The sequence below is a fragment of the Sphaeramia orbicularis genome, chromosome 7, assembly GCF_902148855.1.
Source record: "Sphaeramia orbicularis chromosome 7, fSphaOr1.1, whole genome shotgun sequence".
Taxonomy (NCBI): Eukaryota; Metazoa; Chordata; class Actinopteri; order Kurtiformes; family Apogonidae; genus Sphaeramia; species Sphaeramia orbicularis.
Window position 1 is genome coordinate 17,951,035 of NC_043963.1, and position 25,340 is coordinate 17,976,374.

At 35.1% G+C, this 25,340-nt stretch overlaps 1 protein-coding gene across 1 annotated transcript in view; it reads right to left on the reverse strand.

Annotated features, from left to right (window-relative positions):
• Window positions 1-25,340, reverse strand: part of oprl1 (opiate receptor-like 1) — a 170,028-nt gene that overhangs the window by 11,157 nt on the left and 133,531 nt on the right. Inside the window, exon 4 of the mRNA XM_030138553.1 lies at window positions 24,693-24,783. Coding sequence (XP_029994413.1) covers window positions 24,693-24,783 — 91 coding nt within the window. The remainder of the gene's footprint in view (window positions 1-24,692; window positions 24,784-25,340) is intronic.

The window sequence follows — 25,340 nt, forward strand, 5'->3', positions numbered from 1 at the left end:
TTACTGGTCCGGCCAACTGGAGATCAAATTGGGCTGAATGTGGCTCCTGAACTAAAATGAGTTTGACACCCCTGCATTAAATGAATATAAACCTAATATTTCAACATGATGAAAACATGTCATCCAAATTCCATACTGTAACTTCACTGTGTGCAGATTAAAATGCAGTAAATACTCAACACAGGTAACTACTACATATAGCGCACTCATTCTGAACAAGCGGTTCCAGGCACAATAAACCCCGCCCCTCGCATGTATTGTAGCTTATTTTGGCATCGATCCAGCTGATGTCATCATGTCTGTGTGTGTGATGATGTCAGCATGGCAGTTGCCTCTATATATGTGCCAAGTTTGAAGTAAATTTAAACAAAATTGATGTTTTTATAGATATTTGAAATTTCCCCCCATTATAAGTAAATGGGAGAAAAAAAAAAGATGTAAAAAAATCATAAAAAATCTTAACTTTGACTTAATTTTCCCAAAACATAAGGACATTTAGTCTTCATCACTGTCAATCTATAAACCCAATTTGGTATGAATTCAACTGATGATTTTGCTTCTACAGACATTTGAAATTTCAGCCATTACAAGGACATAGGGGGACAAAAAAAAGATTTGAAAAATTCATAAAAAATGTGCACTTTGACCTACTGTTCCCAAAATGTTATTACATCTATTCTGGGTCACTGGCAATCTATAAACCACATTTGGTATGAATTCAACAAATAGTTTTTCTGCTAGAGTGTTAAACAAACAAACCGGCTGAAAAACAATACCTTGCCTCTCCTTTGGGGGGCGGAGTAATAAAAGTGTCCAAAAGTGTCTAGTGTCCAAAAGTGTTGAGTGTCCAAAAATGTGCTGGATAAGTGTTATGTGTTATTATTTTTATTATTATTAAAAGTATTAACTAGTATTTGGAAGGTGATAATCTATCGTATGCTGATGATACCCGAATGTGCGCTGATCTAGTCCAGTTTGTCAGTAGCTGCATCAGATCTCTACATGCATTGCATATTCTTTTTTATTCAGCTAATGTCAGGTCACAATTGATGTAATTATTACCACACATAATTTATATATATATATTTTTGAATTTAGTGCAAGACAAACATTGTGATGGGGTAACAAAAATACAAAACAAAACATTTGGCATACTAATTCACAGACTTCCAGACATACAAGATGATTTAAAGAACTAATACATGACTAAAACACTGATGCAGTTTTCCAGATTTCTTCAACTTTTGTCATGAATTGCTTGATCATAAAAGATATGTTTATAAAATACTTTTGCTTTTTGCATTTATTTATCTTTATTCCAATAAAAAATATGAATGAGTATATACTGAGAATATGTTCATTTCATTTATAACAGTAAACGAGACACCAATATTTACAGACAAACTGACTAAACTGTTCACACCCACACAGCTCGTTTGCATCTTAACCATATTTATCTTATTAATGTTGTTTCCAAATGACAAATATGTGGGCGTGGATTATAATTTGTAAGTAGTGATAAACACTAGGCAGATCTTTTATTTTCCTCAGGGGAGAATATATTACTTCCATATATAACTTTACAACCCTGTTTTTCTCGGAGCTTAACGCCGCCGTTTTGACTTTAAGACCACTTGTGGAAAATGCGTTTTATTTCGGCGGTTTCAGAAACACTTTTCTGATGCAACAGCTGCTAAATAAAATATGATTTCAGTTGTGGTTTAAAGCGGTGGGTTAGACTGTATATATTTCCTTCACAAATCCATTAGAGTTCATCTGCTGCAGTGTCGTATATGCACGCACTCATGCATATTCCAGTGTTTGGAGCTCTCCGTACGCTGAATACCATCACTCTCATTCCTCAGAGGAGCTGATGCCTCATCGGTGGAGGTTTCAGAGATGTGATGCTGCTCCATTGAACCTTTTTTGCTGAATAAGAAAAGGTCAAGCTGCAATCACCTGACAGCTGTTAGCAGGAATCACTCAGAGGCTGTTGTGAAATATCGCACCTTTTCAAATGTCACTGCTTGACTTTTAGTTCATCCTATGTCTATACAAACCGGCGCCTGGTTTGTGTAAACCGTGATTAACCCCCCCCCTTTAGTCAGAAAAACAATGCAAGAGCAATAGGACGAGTCTGAGCCTACCAGGAGCTTATTCAGACCCATAACTAGTCGATTTTATTTACTTGTGTTTCTTACAGGGTGGGGAAGCAAAATTTACAATGAACATTTAGTTGTTTTTTTCTCAGCAGGCACTACGTCAATTGCTTTGAAACCAAACATATATTGATGTCATAATCATACCTAACACTATTATCCATACCTTTTCACAAACTTTTGCCCATATGAGTAATCAGGAAAGCAAACGTCAAAGAGTGTGTGATTTGCTGAATGCACTCGTCACACCAAAGGAGATTTCAAAAATAGTTGGAGTGTCCATAAAGACTGTTTATAATGGAAAGAAGAGAATGACTATGAGCAAAACTATTACGAGAAAGTCTGGAAGTGGAGGAAGCAACAAAAAACGTACCAAAGCTTTTATTAAAGCTCTCAAATCCAAAATCCTAAAGGATCCAACCAAATCCATGAGAAAAATGGCAACTGAAAATGGGGTAGACAACAAGAGCGTTAGAAATGCAGTAAAATATGATTTGAAGTTAAAATCTTACACAAGAACACCAAAACACTTGTTGACAACAGCAACAAATCCAACTTTAGCAATTTTTGGGAATCATGTTTATGGCCGCCTTCTAGCCCAGATCTAAACCCTCTGGATTCTGCTATTTGGGGCGTTTTAGAACATGCTACCAATAGAACATCACACAGCAATGTCGACTTTCTTAAAGATACTATTAAAGAAGAATGGGAGAAGTTGTCACCTGAATATTTGAGGAACACTTGCGCAAGGTTCAGGAAGTGTGTGAAGGCAGTTATTGAGAAAGAAGGAGGACACATAGAATAAAAACATTTTCTATTATGTCAATTTTCTTGTGGCAAATAAATTCTCATGACTTTCAATAAACTAATTGGTCATACACTGTCTTTCAATCCCTGCCTCAAAATATTGTAAATTTTGCTTCCCCACCCTGTATTTCCAATAGTAATTATATCAATATCTTCAAGTTATAGCACTTTGAAATGTGTCCCGTTATAAACCAAAGGGGATTTTATGAATTTCAAAAATCCATAAAAAAAATTAAAAAATTAGTATTTCCTGATTCTTTGAACAGAATTGGTAGACCTTATTCAAAAGATGTTCCACAACAAATATCAAGTCTTTGTGTCTGACAGTTTCGGAAAAGAAGATTCTTGAACAATTGTTTACCAGTGTCGGATGGACAACTGACACCAATAGTCCAACAGAACTTTGATGAGAAAACATGTATGGGGTCATTTACAAGAAGTTTTTAAGGAAAGTATTGATCTTGTTGATAAGATAGAGGTCTTGGAACCTGGTGTAGCAAATATGATACAAATGATTTTATAGGGTTAAAAGAATAATTTTAGGTTCATTAAAATATTTACACGTGATGTCAGATAGAGGTCTAACAACGCTACTTTTAATACTTTTTTTTTTTTTTAATTTTATTTTACTCCACATATTCCACAATCCAAGTCCTGTTTTAGAAACACACCAGTACAGGTTTTTTCCCCCAAACACTGCACAGTTTTAGAACATGCTACCCATAGAACATCACACAGCAATGTCGACTTTCTTAAAGATACTATTAAAGAAGAATGGGAGAAGTTGTCACCCGTATATTTGAGGAACACTTGCGCAAGTTTCAGGAAGCGTGTGAAGGCAGTTATTGAGAAAGAAGGAGGACACATAGAATAAAAACATTTTCTATTCTGTCAATTTTCTTGTGGCAAATAAATTCTCATGACTTTCAATAAACTAATTGGTCATACACTGTCTTTCAATCCCTGCCTCAAAATATTGTAAATTTTTCTTCCCCACCCTGTACATGGTGTGTTTTCAGCTCCAGAAAAAAAAAAAAAAAATTAACAACTGTGCTAGACTACAACTCCCAGGATGCATTTCAACATCCTGGGAGTTCAGCACATTTATTCATTAGACCCGAGCACAGGCACACATGCCAGCGAGGGCCTATTAAAACCGCATGGTTCCATTATTATTATTTTACTTTCTCCACTTTGAACGCAAATTTGACCTCCTGAACGTTAACAAAAAGTCAGTTTTATTTGACCAAAAATAGGACCAATGGCCCTGTAGCTTACCGGCCAAATTAAAAGCTTTGGGAAATGTATCCAGATGCCATTTATTATCACCCAGTTCTGTGTAGTTATTCTATTACAGAAATAGCCCATGTTTTGGTCATATTCCAATCAGATCTGTCAAAAATTCAAATTCCAACTTGATTTCATTGATACTGATTTATTGGATCAATCCACTTCCTATGTGTTATAATGGGAAAATTTTTCAGAGTCGCACCAAATCCAGAATCAGATCCGGATGGAAATAATTTCAATACCTTGTGTTGACATCATCGTACAGAAGCTGTATACCAAGTTTGAAGTCAATCAGAACTGGAGTTTGGGAGAAGAAGACGATTGAAATGTTTTCCCCATAAGAGCCCATGTTAAATTTTCCGTAAGTTCCCGGATCCAGAAGAAGATCCTGATCAGCATGTGGCCATTATGTTTTGGTCATCTCCCCATCAGGGCTGGACTGTAGAAATTTACACTGGATATCATTTATATTTATTGAGTTATTGCATCGATCCACTTCCTATTTCTTATCATGGGGAAATGTTTCTAAGTTGCATCAAATCCAGAATCAGATCCAAATAATTTCACTAACTTTTGTTGACATCATCATAAAGAAGCTGTATACCAAGTTTAAATTCAATCGGAATTGTAGTTTTGGAGAAGAAGACGATTGAAAGTTTTGTAATGGACGACAGACGACGACGAATTTTCCGTCTTTTGTCCGTTTGTCTTTTTTCTGCTATAAATAACAGTTTGTGTCCAGGCCTGAGTTCCATTTCACAGATGATGATTCTCACCTCTTCTCATCCATCACTTCCTTCCCCTCTATTACGTTTTGCTTACCTCTTTTTTTTTCTTCCCATCAGCTTTTCTTTTTTTTTTTCTTTCACTTTCACTGTTATCTCATCAGTTTCTTGATTATTTCTCCAACTATTTCCAAGTTATTTTCCTTATCTGATTATTTGTCTCTTCTTTCATCATCTTTATTATCTTTTTCTTCTTCATTTCTTCTTTTTTTTGGGCTGTCTGCCTGTTTTTCCTTTTGTAATTCTTTTTTTTTTTTTTTTTTTTATCTTTTATTCCCCCTCACTGATAATCCTCTCTGTCCTCCCCACTTTCATTTTCTCTCAGCGGAAATTAACACACTTTCTCCCTTTTTTTCTTTTCCCTGTCACCTTTTCTCACATCCTCACTCATCTTTTCTGTCCTTTTTCCCCATCTTCTTCTCCTTTCTTGTACCGCCCATTTTTTTCATCCGAGTACATAAGCTTTGGTTTTGTAATAATTGAATCCTTCACCTGAACACTGAACAGATTGTCACTTCTTTTTAACAGCAGCCTCAGAGGACATTCACTCTTCTATGTTGTTTTTTTTTTTTTTAACTGATATTTTGCCGCAAGAAAACAGCTGAAAAAGAACGACGAAGAAATAAAATGTACTGCAAACATTAAATAAGAAGTGCTTATACATCGCTTAAGTCGAGAGTGATTCAGCAATAACAGAAAAATGCCTTAAATATCTCTGCGCAGTGATACATAAAATTAAACATTATATTACCTCCTTTGTTAACGATATTATCAGCCTGTGTCGTATAATGAAACAGCTTTTTGTGGTTGTGTTTGTTAAGGTTGAGGAAAGACAGCGGCGCTCTGATGAATGTAAGAAAAAAGACGGTAAAAAGATTTTTCTTTTTTTTTAAATACTAAAAAACAGGTAAAAATAAGACAATTTTCTGCCCACTCTCAGGTCTCTTAACTGTAAATCAGTTCTATTTATTATTGATATTCCAAACCCTCAACAGCAGGAGGAAATTGTGTCCCAGAATGCACTTTGGACTACAAAAAACACAAAAAAAAACAATGGTAGTTGTGCTGTCCTCACAACACGTGACTGTGAAGCTAGACAGCCAGGAAACAAAGTCAAAACAAGGCTTTCTTTCTTAATTTGGAGGTTCTCTATTATGTAGATATTTTTTTCTTTTTTTTCAATCAAATCAAATTTTATTTATATTAGGGATGCACCGATACGAGTATTGGTATCGGCACCGATACTCAGTGTGTGTATTCGTACTCGCACTCGTAAAAGATATCCGATACAAATGCACTGATACCACTTACGGCCGTTTGACATTCACATTTCAGTGCAGCAGGTATGCGGCGGTGGAATAATGTGTGGGGAGTGTGAAGAGTGTGGAGATTTAACCAAATAAATGACGGTGATAAAAGTAACGCTGACTGCAAGTAACGTTACAGACACAGACAGATATGGACGCAGCGTTCTGTCCGTTCTCTGCGTACATTCCATCCGTTTTCCAGGTGCTCGCAGATGCGTAAACAGAATGAGAATACCAGCGGGCGTAGAAGTAAAAACGAAACTTCTCACTCATTTCTCTTTTCTCTTCCTGCTGAAGCTTTTAAACCTTACCAGTGAAAACACTGCAATATTAGTATCACATTAGTGTTGCCTCTGTCGTCTCTATGTTTGTTGTTACTGACTTTCTTCTTCTGCTTCTCAAAACACTTTACTCTTCTTCGTGGTATTTGTCCAGTATGGTTAATTCAGAGCAGCGCCCCCTGGTGGATTAATTGAGAAACGCTCATTCCAACACATTAAATGTCAGTAGCAGCACTTTGTTCCAGTCAGACTAATGACAACGACAATAAAGCAAATTTATAAAAGGAACTAAGAACTGGAATGGGATTATTAAGTACTCGTATCGGTACTCGGTATCGGCAAGTACTCAAATGTAAGTACTTGTACTCGGTCTGGAAAAAAGTGGTATCGGTGCATCCCTAACTGATATAGTGCCAAATCCTAACAAAAGTTATCTCATGACACTTTACATATAGAGCTGGTCGAAACCAGACTCTCAAGCCAATTTACAGAAACCCAACAAAATCCTCCAGGAGCAAACACTTGTGACAGAACCTTGTAATTGAAACATACAGAATCCATACAATTACAATTATGAACATAAAATTAGTAATTACATGTATTACATGTGATGCACTCCCTTAGCTCATATACAGGAATATGGTATGAACGTTAGCTCCATTACAGGTTACATATTCAAAGTATTACACAACCAACATTCAGAACATACATTCAAGTGTTTACGAACATATACACTTACAAAGACGAACATTTCTCAAGGCACAAAAACACTAGAACACACTCAGCACATCCATGAATCATTCTGAACTGAAAAGGGTCATATTTTGCTTTTTGTAAAAGGAATTATGTATTTTCAAACATTTCCCTGTGGTCTACATAAACTGTAAATGCTCTGCTTGGGTCTGAATTCTTCATTAATTCAACTCCACAGGTCCATCTTCAACCCTATTTCTGAGTAATGACAGCAGCACTTTGTTAAATGTAAGAAAAAAAGACGGTACAAAGATGCTTTTTTTCTTTTAAATACTAAAAAAATGGGTAAAAATAAGAACATTTCCTGCACAACCTCACGTCTCTTAACTGTAAATCAGTTCTATTTATTATTGATATTCCAAACTCTCAACAGCAGGAGGAAGTTGTGTCCCAGAATGCAAAAAAAAAAAAAAAAAAAAAAAAAGTTATTGTGCTGTCTTCTCGACACGTAACTGTGAAGCTAGACAACCAGAGAAAAAAATAAAGTCCAAACACATCTCCTTTATGTAGATATCTTTTCTTTTTTGGAACTGAAACATACAGAATACATACAACTACAATTATGAGCATAAAATTACTAATTCCACTTCACATGATGGACTTACTTCGCTAGCTCATATGGTATGAATGTTAGCGTCTTTACAAGTTGCATATTCAAAATATTAACCCTTTCATGCATAGTGGTCACTGCAGTGGACAGCTGTTCAAAGGTGTTCTCTTGTATAATCACTGATTTTGTTGTTTTAGTTCCATATCATCCAACACAGTGAACACTTATGCATCATCCCATACACTGACAGTCATACCATTACTGTAACTTTGTGGTTCTAGATAATCCTGATCTACAGTAATATGTTTGAGTGTAAAAAAAAAAAAAAGAAAAAGCTAATTGTTATTAAAATGTAATTAACAGTTCTGTTCTTTTTTTTTTTTTTTTTTTTTTTTGCTTTTTTAAACAAAAACTTTTTTTTTGTTTTTGTTTGTTTTTTTGCATATTATTTCAGAGAAGTAAGTACTAGTACTAGTATTAGAGTATGTTAAAATGTGAGAAAACATCAAAATAGCAGAATTAAAAAGTTTTTATTTAATAGTTTTCACACAGTATATCAGTAAATGCATGTTTCTATGCCTTTAAAATTAAACACATGGTGTCCAGCTGAGTGGACACTTTTGTAACTCCATGAAAAATAGGTTGATAAAAAAAATTCAATCACATTGTTGTTATTTTTTTCATGCCTAAAGAGAAATAAAAACACTCAGGAAAATTTTTTTATTAAGGTTCTCATAATTCATGCATGAAAGGGTTAAACAACCAACATTCAGAACATATATTCAAGTGTTTACGAACATATACACTTACAAAGATGAACATTTCCCAAGGCTCAAAAAGACTAGAACACACTCAGCGTGTCCATGAATCATTCTGAACTGAAGAGTCACATTTTGCTTTTTTTTTTTAAATAGAATTATGTATTTTCAAACATTTCCCTGTGGTCTACATAAACTGTAAATGTTCTGCTTGGGTCTGAATTCTTCATTAATTCAACTCCACAGGTCCATCTTCAACCCTATTTCTGAGTAATGACACCAGAAAGGTGGTTTTGAGCGCTGGCCCTTTAAGTGCAAATGAGCCACTTCACACCCCGCCCCCTCCAGGTTGTTGACTGTGCTGCTTTGTTCAATCTCTCTGTACTCGGAGAAATGTTCGTAAGAAGACTTGACCTAATATGTGCAAATGTCATCACGAAACTAGTTATAAAACGTAACAAATTAAGCAGGAATTAAAACAGGTTGTAGAAACCCACTTGATTTCTTCCCAAATGAATATAAAGATAGCTTTGCAGCACCTGGAGGATTCAAATTCAAACTTTATGAACGATTAGGGTCCAAATACACAAATAAATGAACCAAAGACTAATAAAAGTGGGTTTAGCGAAATATGACCCCTTTAAATTTACAGTGAGACCAACTCATCCAAACCAAGGTTATAGTCGTTATTGAAAACTAACGAAATGACAAAAACTAGGATTGTAAAAACATTTTCGTTAACTGAAATAAATAAAAACTTTAATTAAAAGAAAAAAAAATGATAACTAACTGAAACTGTGTTGTGTGCTTACAAAACTAACTAAAACATATAAAAATTATGGATAAAATTCTCTCAGTTTTTGTCTTTTGTCAATGTCGGATTGATACGAAAGCGATTTATTTCCCTCAAGCCATTTTAGCTGCTGGCACCATATGATATTTAACAGTCTGTCACTTGTGGTTCACAGTCATCTTCTTGTTCCCACTCTACCTGGAAACATGGAGACTAAAGCTAGGAGAAAGCAGCAGAGTCCTGTCTGGGATTTATTTGAATACGACGAAGAAGAGAAAAGATATTTAAAAAAAACAAAAAACTAAAACTAAGCATTTACAAAAAAAATGAAAACCAATAAAAACTAACAAACCCGCTCTAAAAACTAATTAAAACTAATTGAATTAGAGAAAAAAAAGTCAAAACTAAATAAAACTAAACTATAATGAAAAATCCAAAACTATTAGAACCTTGTTCAGTTTCAGACTCACAGTTTGTCATGTTTTTTTATGGATTGTGATTGTCTCTGTCTACTCACCATATATTTTTTATCAATTACTAGAAATTCCAGGCAACCCCATGTAGGGTCCCGACCTCAAGGTTGAAAAACACTGGATTAATATAATGGTATATAAAACTTTTTTGCACCACTGATTTCGCATTAACTAACTCATAAATGCAATGTTACAGGTAATGAAGCATGGAAGCATTAATTCTAACACTATACCAGCACATCCGTTTGCCTTTTAATTACTTACACATTAAACTTTACATATTGTACGTCAGACACATATTATATGACCCCACTCTGACGTCATTTCTTCACAGTATCGTTACAATCCAGGATTTTACTGGAATATATTAAGACTGTTTACGTGAGTGAACTGTGATTGGTTAACAGTGTTCATCAGGGTTAATCTTGTTTTCCATCTGGCTCATTTCCTCCCTGACAGATAACTCTTGACTCAGTCAGATGCCAAGCCTCATTTTCATTTAAACACAGATACAAACCAATTACCGAGCAGAACAAGTGGACGATAAAACTATCAGAGGGAACTCTCTTCACTATGCGGCCGTAACCTCTACTACTATAATTCTGTAATCTCCTCCTGGTACTGAGCACTAATTTATGTAGAATATTTACATGACTAGGTAAAACACAGTCAGTACTTATATGATGAAATATTGGATTTGCTTTCTAACAGGCATCTCATTTTTAAATCACCAAAACAAACAAACATCTCTATCTACATGGGTGCTTCTATGAAACTGGTCCGAAAAACAGGGCAGAGGGGCTAAAAATTCAAACCAGATGTAGACGAAGGTTATGAAGCAAGTTTGGAAGCACTCTGGGTCTCTTTTAAAAATAAATATTTAATAAAAGAGAAACTGTTTTTCAGATAAAACACATTTTTATATTATTTTATCGAAAAATCCGCTTGTAATACGGTAAAAAGGACACGGAAATTACGCGTTATTATTTTTTCGAATATCTTACAATTCATTTTCTCCCCCATCCCTCTGAAATCGCCTGGTCATAGCCATAGCGACGCTGCATGTAACATCTGCAACATCATCTTCAACGCAACACAGCAGATGGTAAAAACAAAGAGGAAGAGAAGAAGAAGAACAACAACAACATCGACGCAATAATTATGGATTAGCTTACCGGTATATTTTCGGTAAACTTCCGAATCTGTTTTTTAAAAAATTTTGGGTCACACATTGATGATGCAATGATGCAGAGACAACCTTCTGACCAATCAGTGGTCACATTTTAGTATCTCTTCACCTGTTTTGGACCCTCAGCTGAGCAAGTACTAAAAAAACAGTACCGGGTACCAGATTCCAGGTGCTTTTACGTAATGGAAACACAAAAGGCCGAGTGGAGCTGTTAACCATGTAGTGGTTACTGAATCTGTAAGTGGTGAACCAGGCTTTCACATCAGAAATTAGGAATAATCCGTGCATTTACATGACAACTTTTATTCTTGGTTTAATCTGATTAAAGGTTAGATCCTATTTCAGATGCCCATGTAAACACCTTATTCCAGTTGAAAAAGAGAAGTTCGGATTAAATTTAAACCCGATTAAAGTCACTTTTAAATTCGGGCTAAATTATTTCTGGGACATGTAACCCCTTTATTCCGTTTGGACTTCATTCCTTCCATTCTACACATGCTCGTTGTCTTGTCCTGTCGTGATGACGCACACATTCTGCGCTGGTGGAAGAATATGCAATGCAGTCTAGTCAACCCAAACCGTTCCAGTGGGCTATTCTGATGGGATCTACCAGCCTGGAAAACCCTGAAGGAACAGTTCACCACTTGTTTTTAATTCATTATTTGTCATGCACTAATGAGTTCCATAAGTGGGCAAATCAGTTTGCACTGCAGTGCACCGATTGCCTTGTTCTCGCAGTCCTTCTGTTAGCTTAGCTTAGCCTAGCTTAGCATAATCGATTCATTCCTATGGTCAGACGTAGCCAGGCTTTTATCGGTGATTTGTAGTATTTTATGAGTGATTCTGTGAAATTCAGTTCTCCCTAATCATTACTTTAGTCCGCTGGGGTCAATATGATCACAAATTGAGACTCAAATCATGGTGATGTGACTTACTGCAGTAATAAAATCTTGGGAAATAAAAACTAATCCAAAGCTAAAATGGTAAAGCAAAGCTATTTTAGCGCATGCATCCCTTCCTACAAAAAGATTTTCCAACTTCCATCAACACAACAGTCCCAAGATTGTATGAGTGCAGTAAGTCATGGATCTAAAGAAATAATTAGGGCGAATCGGATTTCAGAAAATCACTTACAAAAGACAACAAATCACCTTTAAAAAACTGGGTACGTGTGACCATGGAAATGCAGTGACTATGCTAAGCTAAGCTAACAGAAGGGCTGCGAGAACCGAATAAACGTTTCTCATGTAAACTTTTATTCGGGTTTAACATTTCCATGTAAACAGAAGAGAACGTACTTTAGTTCCAGATTTTTTTCTTCTGGAAAAATAAATCAGATTTAAAAAAACATCATGTAACCGTACCCAATGTCAGTGAATTTGAGTAAAAACAGACTTGAAATGAGTGAAATAAAGACATGAGGGTTAATTTCTAAATCCCCAGAAGCTCACAGGTTGCACTAGTCCTGTGTAAATAGACCTTTAATATCATACGCTGACCAGAGTTAAAGGTGTGTTTAGAATGTAGTTGAAGACCCCTGGTGTTAAATCCTCTCCTGCTGCTTTTTTTTTTTTTTGCAGTGAATATTCCCAGTGATCTGTCCAGCTCAGACATTGTGCAGGAAACACACTTTGACACATTTTCCAGCAGCAGTCTGTTGGATGGATTACTCAGGCCATCTATTAGTGACAGCAGGGTGGCTGCTGATTATAGCATCCTTCCTGCCACTGTGTCCTTGGGCAAGGCTTTTGACCCCAATTACTGAGAGCATTGTGCCATGGCTCCCCTGCAGCTGCCAGGTTATGAAACAGCTCTGCAGAGTGTTCGTTTGTCAGTCCAGAGTTAAGAAGAAGGATGAAGAAGAGAGGAGGTTGTACAGCCAGATAGAGAGGTGGAAACAGGAATTAAAAAAAAAAAAAAAAAAACAGGGGGAAAATGAACACAGACAATAAATTTAAAAAACTGTGTAATGTAAAGGGAGATAAAGGATATGTACTATGTGATGGAAGTTTAGTAAAAAAAAAAAAAAAAAAAGGATGTCGATATCGCTCATGTTTGAAAACTACAATTTCATCTCATTTCTAAAACAATAATTCAAGATTCAAGAATGTTTACTTTCAGTATGTGCACATAACGGAATTTTTCTTAGAGGTAGTTCTCAGCTAGATACAAGTAACAACAGAAAATAAATGATAATATGTACATCAATATGAAAGACACTAAAGAATTAGTGTATCAAGACTATGTGCAACGTATATTATATATATATATATATATATATATATATATATATATATATATGTGTGTGTGTGTGTGTGTGTGTATATATATGTATATATATGTACAGGGTGGGGAAGCAAAATTTACAATGAACATTTAGTTGTTTTTTCTCAGCAGGCACTACGTCAATTGTTTTGAAACCAAACATATATTGATGTCATGATCATACCTAACACTATTATCCATACCTTTTCAGAAACTTTTGTCCATATGAGTAATCAGGAAAGCAAACGTCAAAGAGTGTGTGATTTGCTGAATGCACTCGTCACACCAAAGGAGATTTCAAAAATAGTTGGAGTGTCCATAAAGACTGTTTATAATGGAAAGAAGAGAATGACTATGAGCAAAACTATTATGAGAAAGTCTGGAAGATACTATTAAAGAAGAATGGGAGAAGTTGTCACCCAAATATTTGAGGAACAATTGCACAAGTTTCAGGAAGCGTGTGAAGGCAGTTATTGAGAAAGAAGGAGGACACATAGAATAAAAACATTTTCTATGATGTCAATTTTCTTGTGGCAAATAAATTCTCATGACTTTCAATAAACTAATTGGTCATACACTGTCTTTCAATCCCTGCCTCAAAATATTGTAAATTTTGCTTCCCCACCCTGTATATATATATATATATATATATATATATATGTATACATATATATATATAAAAAGAAGAAAATCCATCATATATTAACATTTCTTGATCAGACAGGGTTAATATTTCACAGTATGTTCATATGTTTCAAGGATTTGCATAAATATTTGATGATTTTTGTGGTTAGACTTGGACAAATTGTATGTTGTGTTTGTGAAAAGTGGGATGGGAATATTGAATACGCTAAGAATGAAAACAAAAACAAAAAAATACAAATATATATTTCATTAATTAATTCCTGTAGATAAGTATTAGATCTTATTTATCTGAAATACTGCATTCAAATGTTTTCGGTAGTTTTATTTGTTAATACACCAAGTTTCATTTTGAAATAATTTATGATAGCTAGCTAGCTAGCTAGCTAGCTAGATAGATTACTAAGAGAATACAATAAAAATTAGAAGGATATAAATAAAATAAGACGAATAGGAAGAGAATGCTTCCTCCCACCATCCAAAGACATGCACTAATAGGTTAATTGGTTAATCTAAATTGCCCATAGGTGTGAATGTGAGAGTGATTGTTTGTCTCTATATGTCAGCCCTGCGATGAACTGGTGACTTGTCCAGGGTGTACCCCGCCTTCGCCCCTATGTAGCTGGGATAGGCTCCAAGCGACCCCCGTGACCCTAGTGAGGATAAAGCGGGTTCAGAAAATGAATGAAAGGAAGAGAATGAAAAAATATACTCAAGCATGAAAATAAAATAGACAACTTCCATGAGAAGAGGTGGATGTGAGCGCTGTGGAGCTGAGTGGGTCTAGAGTTGACTAATAAAAATGATTATAGGATTAAACTGGAGCTGCAGGCTGAGACTGGATCAATATCTAACCACTGGACCTCCTATTCTCCTGGAAGCTACAACATATTACTTTAGTACGGCTACAAAACAGGCCTGATGTTATCTGAGGCACTGACGGGAAGGAATTCCAGTCTGTTAAGCTTTAATAATCATATTAAAAGCATTTACCTCATCATATATGTGGCTACAAATACAGTATGTTGTGGATCGAAGTGCTGTGAGCTGGAAGGAGGTAGAAACATGAACTTTACTCCAGTAAATGATGAGGAATACGGTGTGACTTATGCACCTTTATTTGGTTTGCGACAAAATCCTATCTGCGACACAAGGCTGTTTGCACAATCTGAGATCATAATCCACTTTAATTTGTCGTATGATGTACTTTCCCCAGGGTTAGGGTGAACAACGCTGTCAAAACTTATCTACTCAGCTATCATTTCTCTTAAATTTTCCTGTTTATCAGTTTAATCCTTTCATGCATAGTGGTCACTGCAGTGGACAGTTATTCTACAGTTATTCTCTTGTATATTCATGGATTTTACTGTTTTAGTTCCATATCAGTCAACACAATGGACGCCTGTGCATCATCCCATACACTGACATTCATACCATTACTGTCACTTTGCTGTTCTTGATAAATCTGATCAGCACTAATATGTTTGAGTGGGAATCAATTGCTTGTTATTGTTAATAGACTGTAATTAACCATTTTTCTTACACTTTTTTTTTTTTTGCATATTGTCTCCATAAAGTGAATAATAACTAATATTAGAGTATGTTAAAATGTGACAAAACACCAAATTAGCAGCATTAAAAAAAATTTAAAAAATCATACTTTTCACTCAGTATATCAGTAAATACATGTTTCTTTGCTTCAAAAATTAAATGCATGGTGTCCAGCCGAGTGTATATTTTTGCAACTCCATGAAAAATAGGTTCATACAATAGAGGATGTCATTGGGATGATATTTAATTTTTGTCGTTTTGAGGGCTGTCATTATGGATTAATTTACCGGTATATTTTCTGTAAACTTCCAAATCTGTTTTGTTTTTTTTGTTTTTTTTAAATTTACCATTTTTCTTAAACAAAAAGTTTTTTTGTTTTTTTTTTTGCATATTGTCTCCATAAAGTGAATAATAACTAATATTACAGTATGTTAAAATGTGAAAAAACACCAGATTAGCAGCATTAAAAAAAATTTTAAAAATCATACTTTTCACTCAGTATATCAGTAAATACATGTTTCTTTGCTTCAAAAATTAAATGCATGGTGTCCAGCTGAGTGGATATTTTTGCAACTCCATGAAAAATAGGTTCATAAAAAAGAAGATGTCAATGGGATGATATTTAATTTTGTCGTTTTGAGGGCTGTCATTATGGATTAATTTACCGGTATATTTTCTGTAAACTTCCGAATCTGTTTTTTTTTTTTTTTTTTTTTTTAATTAACCATTTTTCTTAAACAAAAAGTTTAATTTATTTATTTATTTATTTATTTATTTGCATATTGTCTCCATAAAGTGAATAATAACTAATATTAGAGTATGTTAAAATGTGAAAAAACACCAGATTAGCAGCATAAAAAAAAAATCATACTTTTCACTCAGTATATCAGTAAGAAGAAGTTTCAGAAGTTTCTTTGCTTCAAACATTAAATGCATGATGTCCAGCCGAGTGGATATTTTTGCAACTCCATGAAAAATAGGTTAATATAAAAAAAAAAAAGAACAACAAAAACAACATTGACACGATCTATGCACACAATAGAGAATGTCAATGGGATGATATTTCATTTTTGTCATTTTGAGGGCTGTCATTATGGATTAACTTACCGGTATATTTTCTGTAAACTTCCAAATGTTTTTTTTTTTTTTTAAATTAACCATTTTTCTTAAACAAAAAGTTTTTTTTGCATATTATCTCCATTAAGTGAATAATAACTAATATTAGAGTATGTTAAAATGTGACAAAACACCAGATTAGCAGCATTCAAATTTTTTTTTTCATAGTTTTCACACAGTATATCAGTAAATACGTGTTTCTTTGCTTCAAAAATTAAATGCATGATGTCCAGCCGAGTGGATATTTTTGCAACTCCATGAAAAATAGGTGCATAAAAAAAAAAAAAAAAATTAAATTTAAAATTAATAAAAAAATTTTAACTTTGACCTATTTTCCCCAAAATGTAATGACATCTATTCTGGGTCACTGGCAATCTATAAGCCCAATTTGGTATGAATTAATCTAATAGTTTTGCTGCTATAAGCATTTGAAATTTCCCCCCATGATAAGTAAATGGGGAAAAAAAATAATATAAAAATTCATAAAAAATGTGAACTTTGACCAACTTTTCCCAAAATGTAATTACATCTCTTCTGGGTTACTGGAAATCTAAAAACCAAATTTGATATGAATTCAACCAATAGTTTTGCTGCTACAGACATGTGAAATTTCACCCATTATAAGTAAATGGGAAAAAAAAAAAAAGATTGGAAAAATTCATCAAAAATTTTAACTTTGGCCTGTTTTTCCCAAAATGTAACCACATCTATTCTGGGTCACTGGCAATCTATAAACCCAATTTGGTATGAATTAATCCAATCGTTTTGCTCCTATAGACATTTGAAATCCCTCCTCATTATACGTAAATGGGGAAAAAAAAGATTTGACAAATTCATAAAAATTTGAACTTTAACCTATTTTTCCCAAAATGTAATGACATCTATTCTGGGTCACTGGCAATCTATAAACTAAATTTGGTATGAATTAATCCAATAGTTTTGCTGCTACAGACATGTGAAATTTCACCCATTATAAGTAAATGGGAAAAACAAGATTGGAAAAATTCATCAAAAATTTTAACTTTGGCCTTTTTTTCCCCAAAATGTAACCACATCTATTCTGGGTCACTGGCAATCTATAAACCCAATTTGGTATGAATTAATCCAATCGTTTTGCTCCTATAGACATTTGAAATCCCTCCTCATTATACGTAAATGGGGAAAAAAAAGATTTGACAAATTCATAAAAATTTGAACTTTAACCTATTTTTCCCAAAATGTAATGACATCTATTCTGGATCACTGGCAATCTATAAACTAAATTTGGTATGAATTAATCCAATAGTTTTGCTGCTACAGACATGTGAAATTTCACCCATTATAAGTAAATGGGAAAAAAAAGATTGGAAAAATTCATCAAAAATTTTAACTTTGGCCTTTTTTTCCCCAAAATGTAACCACATCTATTCTGGGTCACTGGCAATCTATAAACCCAATTTGGTATGAATTAATCCAATCGTTTTGCTCCTATAGACATTTGAAATCCCTCCTCATTATACGTAAATGGGGAAAAAAAAGATTTGACAAATTCATAAAAATTTGAACTTTAACCTATTTTTCCCAAAATGTAATGACATCTATTCTGGATCACTGGCAATCTATAAACTAAATTTGGTATGAATTAATCCAATAGTTTTGCTGCTACAGACATGTGAAATTTCACCCATTATAAGTAAATGGGAAAAAAAAGATTGGAAAAATTCATCAAAAATTTTAACTTTGGCCTTTTTTTCCCCAAAATGTAACCACATCTATTCTGGGTCACTGGCAATCTATAAACCCAATTTGGTATGAATTAATCCAATCGTTTTGCTCCTATAGACATTTGAAATCCCTCCTCATTATACGTAAATGGGGAAAAAAAAGATTTGACAAATTCATAAAAATTTGAACTTTAACCTATTTTTCCCAAAATGTAATGACATCTATTCTGGATCACTGGCAATCTATAAACTAAATTTGGTATGAATTAATCCAATAGTTTTGCTGCTACAGACATGTGAAATTTCACCCATTATAAGTAAATGGGAAAAAAAAAGATTGGAAAAATTCATCAAAAATTTTAACTTTGACCTATTTTTCCCAAAATGTAATGACATCTATTCTGGGCCACTGGCAATCTATAAACCCAATTTGCTATGAATTCAACCAATAGTTTTGCTGCTAGAGTGTTAACGAACAAACCGAACCAAAAACAATACCACTTACTTCCCCTTCAGGGGGCGGGGTAACAATCATAAGTTCAGTTTGCTGTACATCCACGTGTCTCCCCCTATCCTCCCTCCAACCCCTCCCTCTCTCTCTCTTTCTCTTCCTCTAACCCTCTCCACTGTTCAAGGCAGACCACCGTCCTCCAGAGCCTTAGTCTTAAGAGTCTGCTTTCAACCAGCTCTAAATATAAAGTGTTATGAGATAAGTTTGTTATGATGTGGCACCATATAAATGAAATTTGACTGGCTGATGACTGACTGAACAAACCTATTGTTGGCCTCAGAACTGTATGTAAATGTTCCCCTGTAATTATATGCACTTGTGTTTTGCAGAAATATACAACGGCGACGCTCAGTTCTTGTGACGGGTTTGCATTTTCAACAACAAAAACAGGGCCGACGACATCCGACTCATCCCCTCCTCTGTGACGGTAAACGTCAAAGCGTAAAAAAGCATTCAGTCATGACACAAACGAGAACGCTAACTCAAGTGTCAGTAAGTGTTTTTGTTCCGACCGATAAGAGGCTATAAATTAGGTTTGGAATCTATTCTCCGAACAGCTGCCGAGTTTTGATTAATAACCTCTTCAACCCACAATTAAGGTGCTTTGTTCACGTTCAGGCTGATATAATGTGCTGCACTGGCCCTTTAAGGTCGTATGAAAACGTGTGCACCTGTCACCACACAAACTGAGTGGGATTCGAAGAAATATATTTCTATAATTTTTGCCTTTTTAGGAGAGGAGCTGCCATCTGCGAGCTGTAAACTCCAACAGCAAGTTAGTGAGGATAATCAAGGCTGCCAGCAGGATCAGATCACACACACACACACACATAAAAGTACATGAGCGCACTCAAACAGCCCTATAAGGAAAATTAAGTGCTTTGAATTCATGCACACGCGCTCACAACTCGATATGAGTGAAGAGGAATCTGCGCCGCTGCAACACTCCTCCATTAATATTTCACTCTAAATCTGCAGATGTGTGTGTGTGAAACGTCTTAAACTATGTCAGAGAAACGTGATTTAATGCCGTACTCGCAAACACACACATACAGAGGGACTCAGCTGTATCCACTCAGCAGAAACTGATAAGCGGAGAAATGAAACGAGTCTATTTCAGGCTGAGCTGCGGTTATCCATCAGGTGTTATCAGGTATCAAAGAGATTGGGACGAACACAGCAGAGATGGCAAGCGTTTGCACAGTCCGCCGTCAAAGTACAGGAGTGAAAAAGGAACCGGTTTGGAGCGCAAAGTTAACTGAACCGTGTGCTGTATTCAGGTTTGTGAAAATTTCCAAAGTGTAATCCATTACTTATTATTGTTATTTAAAAGTAATTCCTTCCCATACAATATTACTGTCTCAGAATTGTAATGTGTTATATCAGGGGTGTCCAACTCATTTCAGTTCAGGGGCCACATACAGCCGAATATGATCTAAAGTGGGCCGGACCAGTAAAAATGATATACAGGGTGGGGAAGCAAAATTTACAATGAACATTTAGTTGTTTTTTCTCAGCAGGCACTACGTCAATTGTTTTGAAACCAAACATATTTTGATGTCATAATCATACCTAACACTATTATCCATACCTTTTCAGAAACTTTTGCCCATATGAGTAATCAGGAAAGCAAATGTCAAAGAGTGTGTGATTTGCTGAATGCACTCGTCACACCAAAGGAGATTTCAAAAATAGTTGGAGTGTCCATAAAGACTGTTTATAATGGAAAGAAGAGAATGACTATGAGCAAAACTATTACGAGAAAGTCTGGAAGATACTATTAAAGAAGAATGGGAGAAGTTGTCACCCGAATATTTGAGGAACACTTGCGCAAGTTTCAGGAAGCGTGTGAAGGCAGTTATTGAGAAAGAAGGAGGACACATAGAATAAAAACATTTTCTATTATGTCAGTTTTCTTGTGGCAAATAAATTCTCATGACTTTCAATAAACTAATTGGTCATACACTGTCTTTCAATCCCTGCCTCAAAATATTGTAAATTTTGCTTCCCCACCCTGTACACTGAACAAAAATATAAACGCACCACTTTTGTTTTTGCTCCCATTTTTCATGAGCTGAACTCAAAGATCTAAAACTTTTTCTGTGTACACACAAGGTTTATTTCTCTCAAATATTGTTCACAAATCTGTCTAAATTTGTGTTAGTGAACACTTCTTCTTTGCTGAGATAATCCATCCACCTCACAGGTGTGGCATGTCAAGATGCTGATTAGACAGCGGGATTATTGGTGTGCCTTAGGCTGGCCACAATAAAAAGCCACTCCAAAATGTGCAGTTTTATCACACAGCACAATACCACAGATGTCACAAGTTTTGAGGGAATATGCAATTGGCATGCTGACTTCAGGAATCTCCACCAGAGCTTTTGCCTGTGAATTGAATGTTCATTTCTCTACCATAAGCCATCTCCAAAGGTGTTTCAGAGAATTCATGAAGAAGACTGTGCGAGGAAAATGGTGGTCACACCAAATACTGACTGGTTTTCTGACCCCCCTGGACCACCCAATACAGTAAAACTGCACATTTTAGAGTGGCCTTTTATTGTGGCCAGCCTAAATCACACCTGTGCAATAATCCCGCTGTCTAATCAGCATCTTGATATGCCACACCTGTGAGGTGGATGGATTATCTCAGCAAAGGACAAAGGAGAAGTGCTCACTAACACAGATTTAGACAAATTTATGAACAATATTTGAGAGAAATAGGCCTTTTGTGTTCGTAGAAAAAGTTTTAGATCTTTGAGTTCAGCTCATGAAAAATGGGAGCAAAGACAAAAGTGTGGCATTTATATTTTTGTTCAGTGTAAATAATAGGATAAGAAGTTATAAATAATGTCAACCCCAAAGTTTTCTCTATATTTTTGAGTGAAAAAAGTCAAATTCCTGTCATATCAGTACTTGGACTCTTGTATGTTTTGTCTGTCTTGTGTGTCATTTCCTGTTTTATTTTGTTAATCCTCCTCTTGTGTCATGTCTGGTGTCTTTGCTTCCTCTCCCTGATTGTTTCACCTGTGTTGATTACCTGTCTCCGCCCTGATTTGTTCCACCTGTGTCTCATTGTCTTCCCTCCCTTCTGTGTATTTAAGCCCTGTGTTTTCCCCTGTCCTGTGCCAGTTCGTATTCCTTCCTTGTGTTGTGTTTACCTACCAGCGTTTCTCTGTACCTGTTCGCCTGCCTGTTTGTTCGTTCCTGACCCGGATTGTTCCTCGTTGTTCTGAGCCTGCCTGATCCCCTATCGGTACCTCTGCCTGATTCTGCCACTCTGGTGTTCGACCTTTTTGCCCGGACTCATGGTTAGTGCTTTTGCCTTTCCCCTTTTGTACCGTTGCCTGTTTGTTAGACTCCCCGTGTATGACCTGGTCTGTCTCCTGACGCTTCTCTGCTTTCTCCTAGTCGGGTTCCCCTCGTGTGCTCCCGACCCGGGCAGAGAGCTTCCCTTTTTGGATTCGGACGTCGTGACGAATCCACACAAACATACCTGCGAGGATTCATTCAAGAAACCTTTTTGTGAACTGCTTTTCCTGTCCGTGTTTAATAAACACTCTTTAACTATATTTTTGTCTGTGGGTTGTGCATTTGGGTCCAGATCTTGTGTCACTGGTTCTAACAATTCCATGATGAAAATGTTTACACCTACGAACCGTACTTGCTCATAACATGAGCAAAAATGAACAACCTGAAAATTCTTAAGAAAAAAAGTGCAATGTTCACAATATCATGCTTAAGGTGTGTGCATCACAACTTATAGATTTAGTAACAGGCAGAATATTGTATGAAATTCCACATACTTCTCTTAAGACATTTAAGATTGTTCATATTTGTTCAGGATATTCATATTTTTTATAAAAGGATAGTCTGTAAATGTAACTTTTTTTTCCAATTTAACTTTTTATACTAAAACAAAGAGGGAAAATTTGCAGTTTTCATTATTTATAGGTTATTATAATAACATTTTACTAGTCTGATCCACTTTAGATTGAATTGACCTAAAATGATTTTAACATTCTTGATTATTAATATCTTCGGTGTAATTTTTGTATTTCACATATTTAGTTAGTTATAGTTAGTTAGTTAGATAGTTATCAGTGACAGTCCGACTGACTGGACTGAGGACATTTACTGCTGTGTCAGGGAGGAGCGACTGAAAAAACTGGAGATGTGGGATTAACTGGAAGAGCATCTTCTTCCTATAAATACAGATATGCCCTGGTGGACCCCAGCATCACCACAGTTATGGTATTCAGTACCTGTCTGCTGTTCTACTCTATAAAACTGACCCGTGAAACGCCCAAAAATCCGCTTCCTTTTACATGTTTGAAGGTTTTTCAAAAAAGTAACGCAATAATTACTTTCCCTGGTAACTAATTACATTTATGAAGGTGTAATTCCGTTACTAATTCAATCACTTTTTTGGGAAAGTAACTATTAACTGTAAATAATTACTTTTTAAAAGTAATTTGCCCAACACTGCATATTATACCCTGCATTTTATTTGTACTTGATTTTCATTAGGAAAATGTGTGGTGTTTTAATTATAATAACATACATATTGAATCATTAAAAATATATATTTTATAAGAAATTTATTTACATTTTTTATCAATTACTAGAAATTTAAGGCGACCCCATATGAATTCCAGGCAACCCCACATGGGGTCCCAAGCCCAAGGTTGAAAAGCACTTTTAGGTAACACTTGTCTACAATTTTTTAGAAATGATTTGCTTCAGACATTAAATGTGCTAAATGTTACATATTTTAATAAGATTAATTGGAAAATAAGTGACAAAAGTGCCGGTTTGCTGATGTTTTCAAGGTATATGATTAAGTGTTATTACACATATATATTGGTTTATGTACATTTATATAATAGTTTTATAAATCTTCCACTAAATAGAACCTGTAAAATGAATGTATTGTAATGTGCAGACAGTGTTTTGAAGTAGATCTTGTAGCTCTGAGACAAATATTCCTTTTGAGTCAAACCCATTCTCTCGTTAATTCTTGAATTTCACATTTTGACCCAAGGCTGTATCTTGGAAAGTTTACCCAACCAGCAATTTTTACATGACTTTTCTTTATCAGTGACTCTCATGTGGTAAAATTTCATTACTTTTATTCTGGAAGCATTTTCCTTGTAGACCAGTGTAATCTGCTCAAAGTTTGGACATATTTTCAGTTTTTACTACAACCGCTGCTGCTGACAAATAATTACGTCGTACTCAGAGAAATGCTCGTTGGAAGACTTGACCTTATATGCGCAAATGTCACGATGTAACTAGTTATAAATGCAACAAATTAAAAAGGAATTTAAACAGGTTGTAGAAATCCACTCGATTTTTGCCAGAATGAATATAAAGATAGCTTTGCAGCACCTGGAGGGTTCAAATTCAAACTTTATGAACAATTAGGGTCCAAAAACACAAATAAACGAACCAAAGACTAATAAAAGTGGGTTTAGCAAAATATGACCCCTTTGACCTTTTAGGCGCCAGAGTTTTTTCCAAAAATACTCAATTTTGATATTAAGATTTCAAAAAGGTATAGCTTGGAAGTAGTTATAGATATAGTCACACTGTAAATGAGAAAAATATTGGATAAGACCCAAAGTTTTTGATGATCTAATTAGCAGATTATGACATCACAGCACTGCGGCCATATTGGATTGCGTAACATTAAGTAAAATCAACAAAACAGACACTCAAACACTATTACTATGTATTCATATGTGGTTAGTACTTACTGTTATGCTCCTGTTCCTCCTCTACATTTCCCATAACCATTGCCGGAACACCAAAGGCCGAGGCCAGTACCCACACACAGATATTCACCACCTGATGACACATTGAAGACATTGATACACAGACAATGATAAATAGCAGAACATTCAAGTATAAAAATCCAACATAAAGCTGATACATTCACTGTTCTGAACATTTCATCTGAATAACCCACAAAAAAATGTGGCTGATTTTCACGAAAACTGACCCAACTGTAAATAAACAAAGGAAAAACTTCTTCGTGGTTGGATTTAAAAAAATTTTTTTTTGCTTTCTTTATCATCTGAAAGCCCAAGGTTTAATCAAAAACAACCTTCGATATGTAAGATTTATGAGTGCTCATGCGATTATATAGTTTAAATGTCTGTTTTGTGCTTACATTTATGACAGCTCGCTCCATTTCAATTGCATACATCCATAGTAACAGCCTGTATCACAGATGTAGATATAATAAAAAAGATATTTGTAACCATGGTAACAACAAGTTCAAGTAAACTGTGGCACCGATTGAAAAAAAAAGTTGTTAAAAAAAAATAATAGGCGACAAGTGGTTGCAGTCGATAAAAATGAACTTCTAGAGGAGGCGAGTACTCCCCTCAGTGACCTTGCGG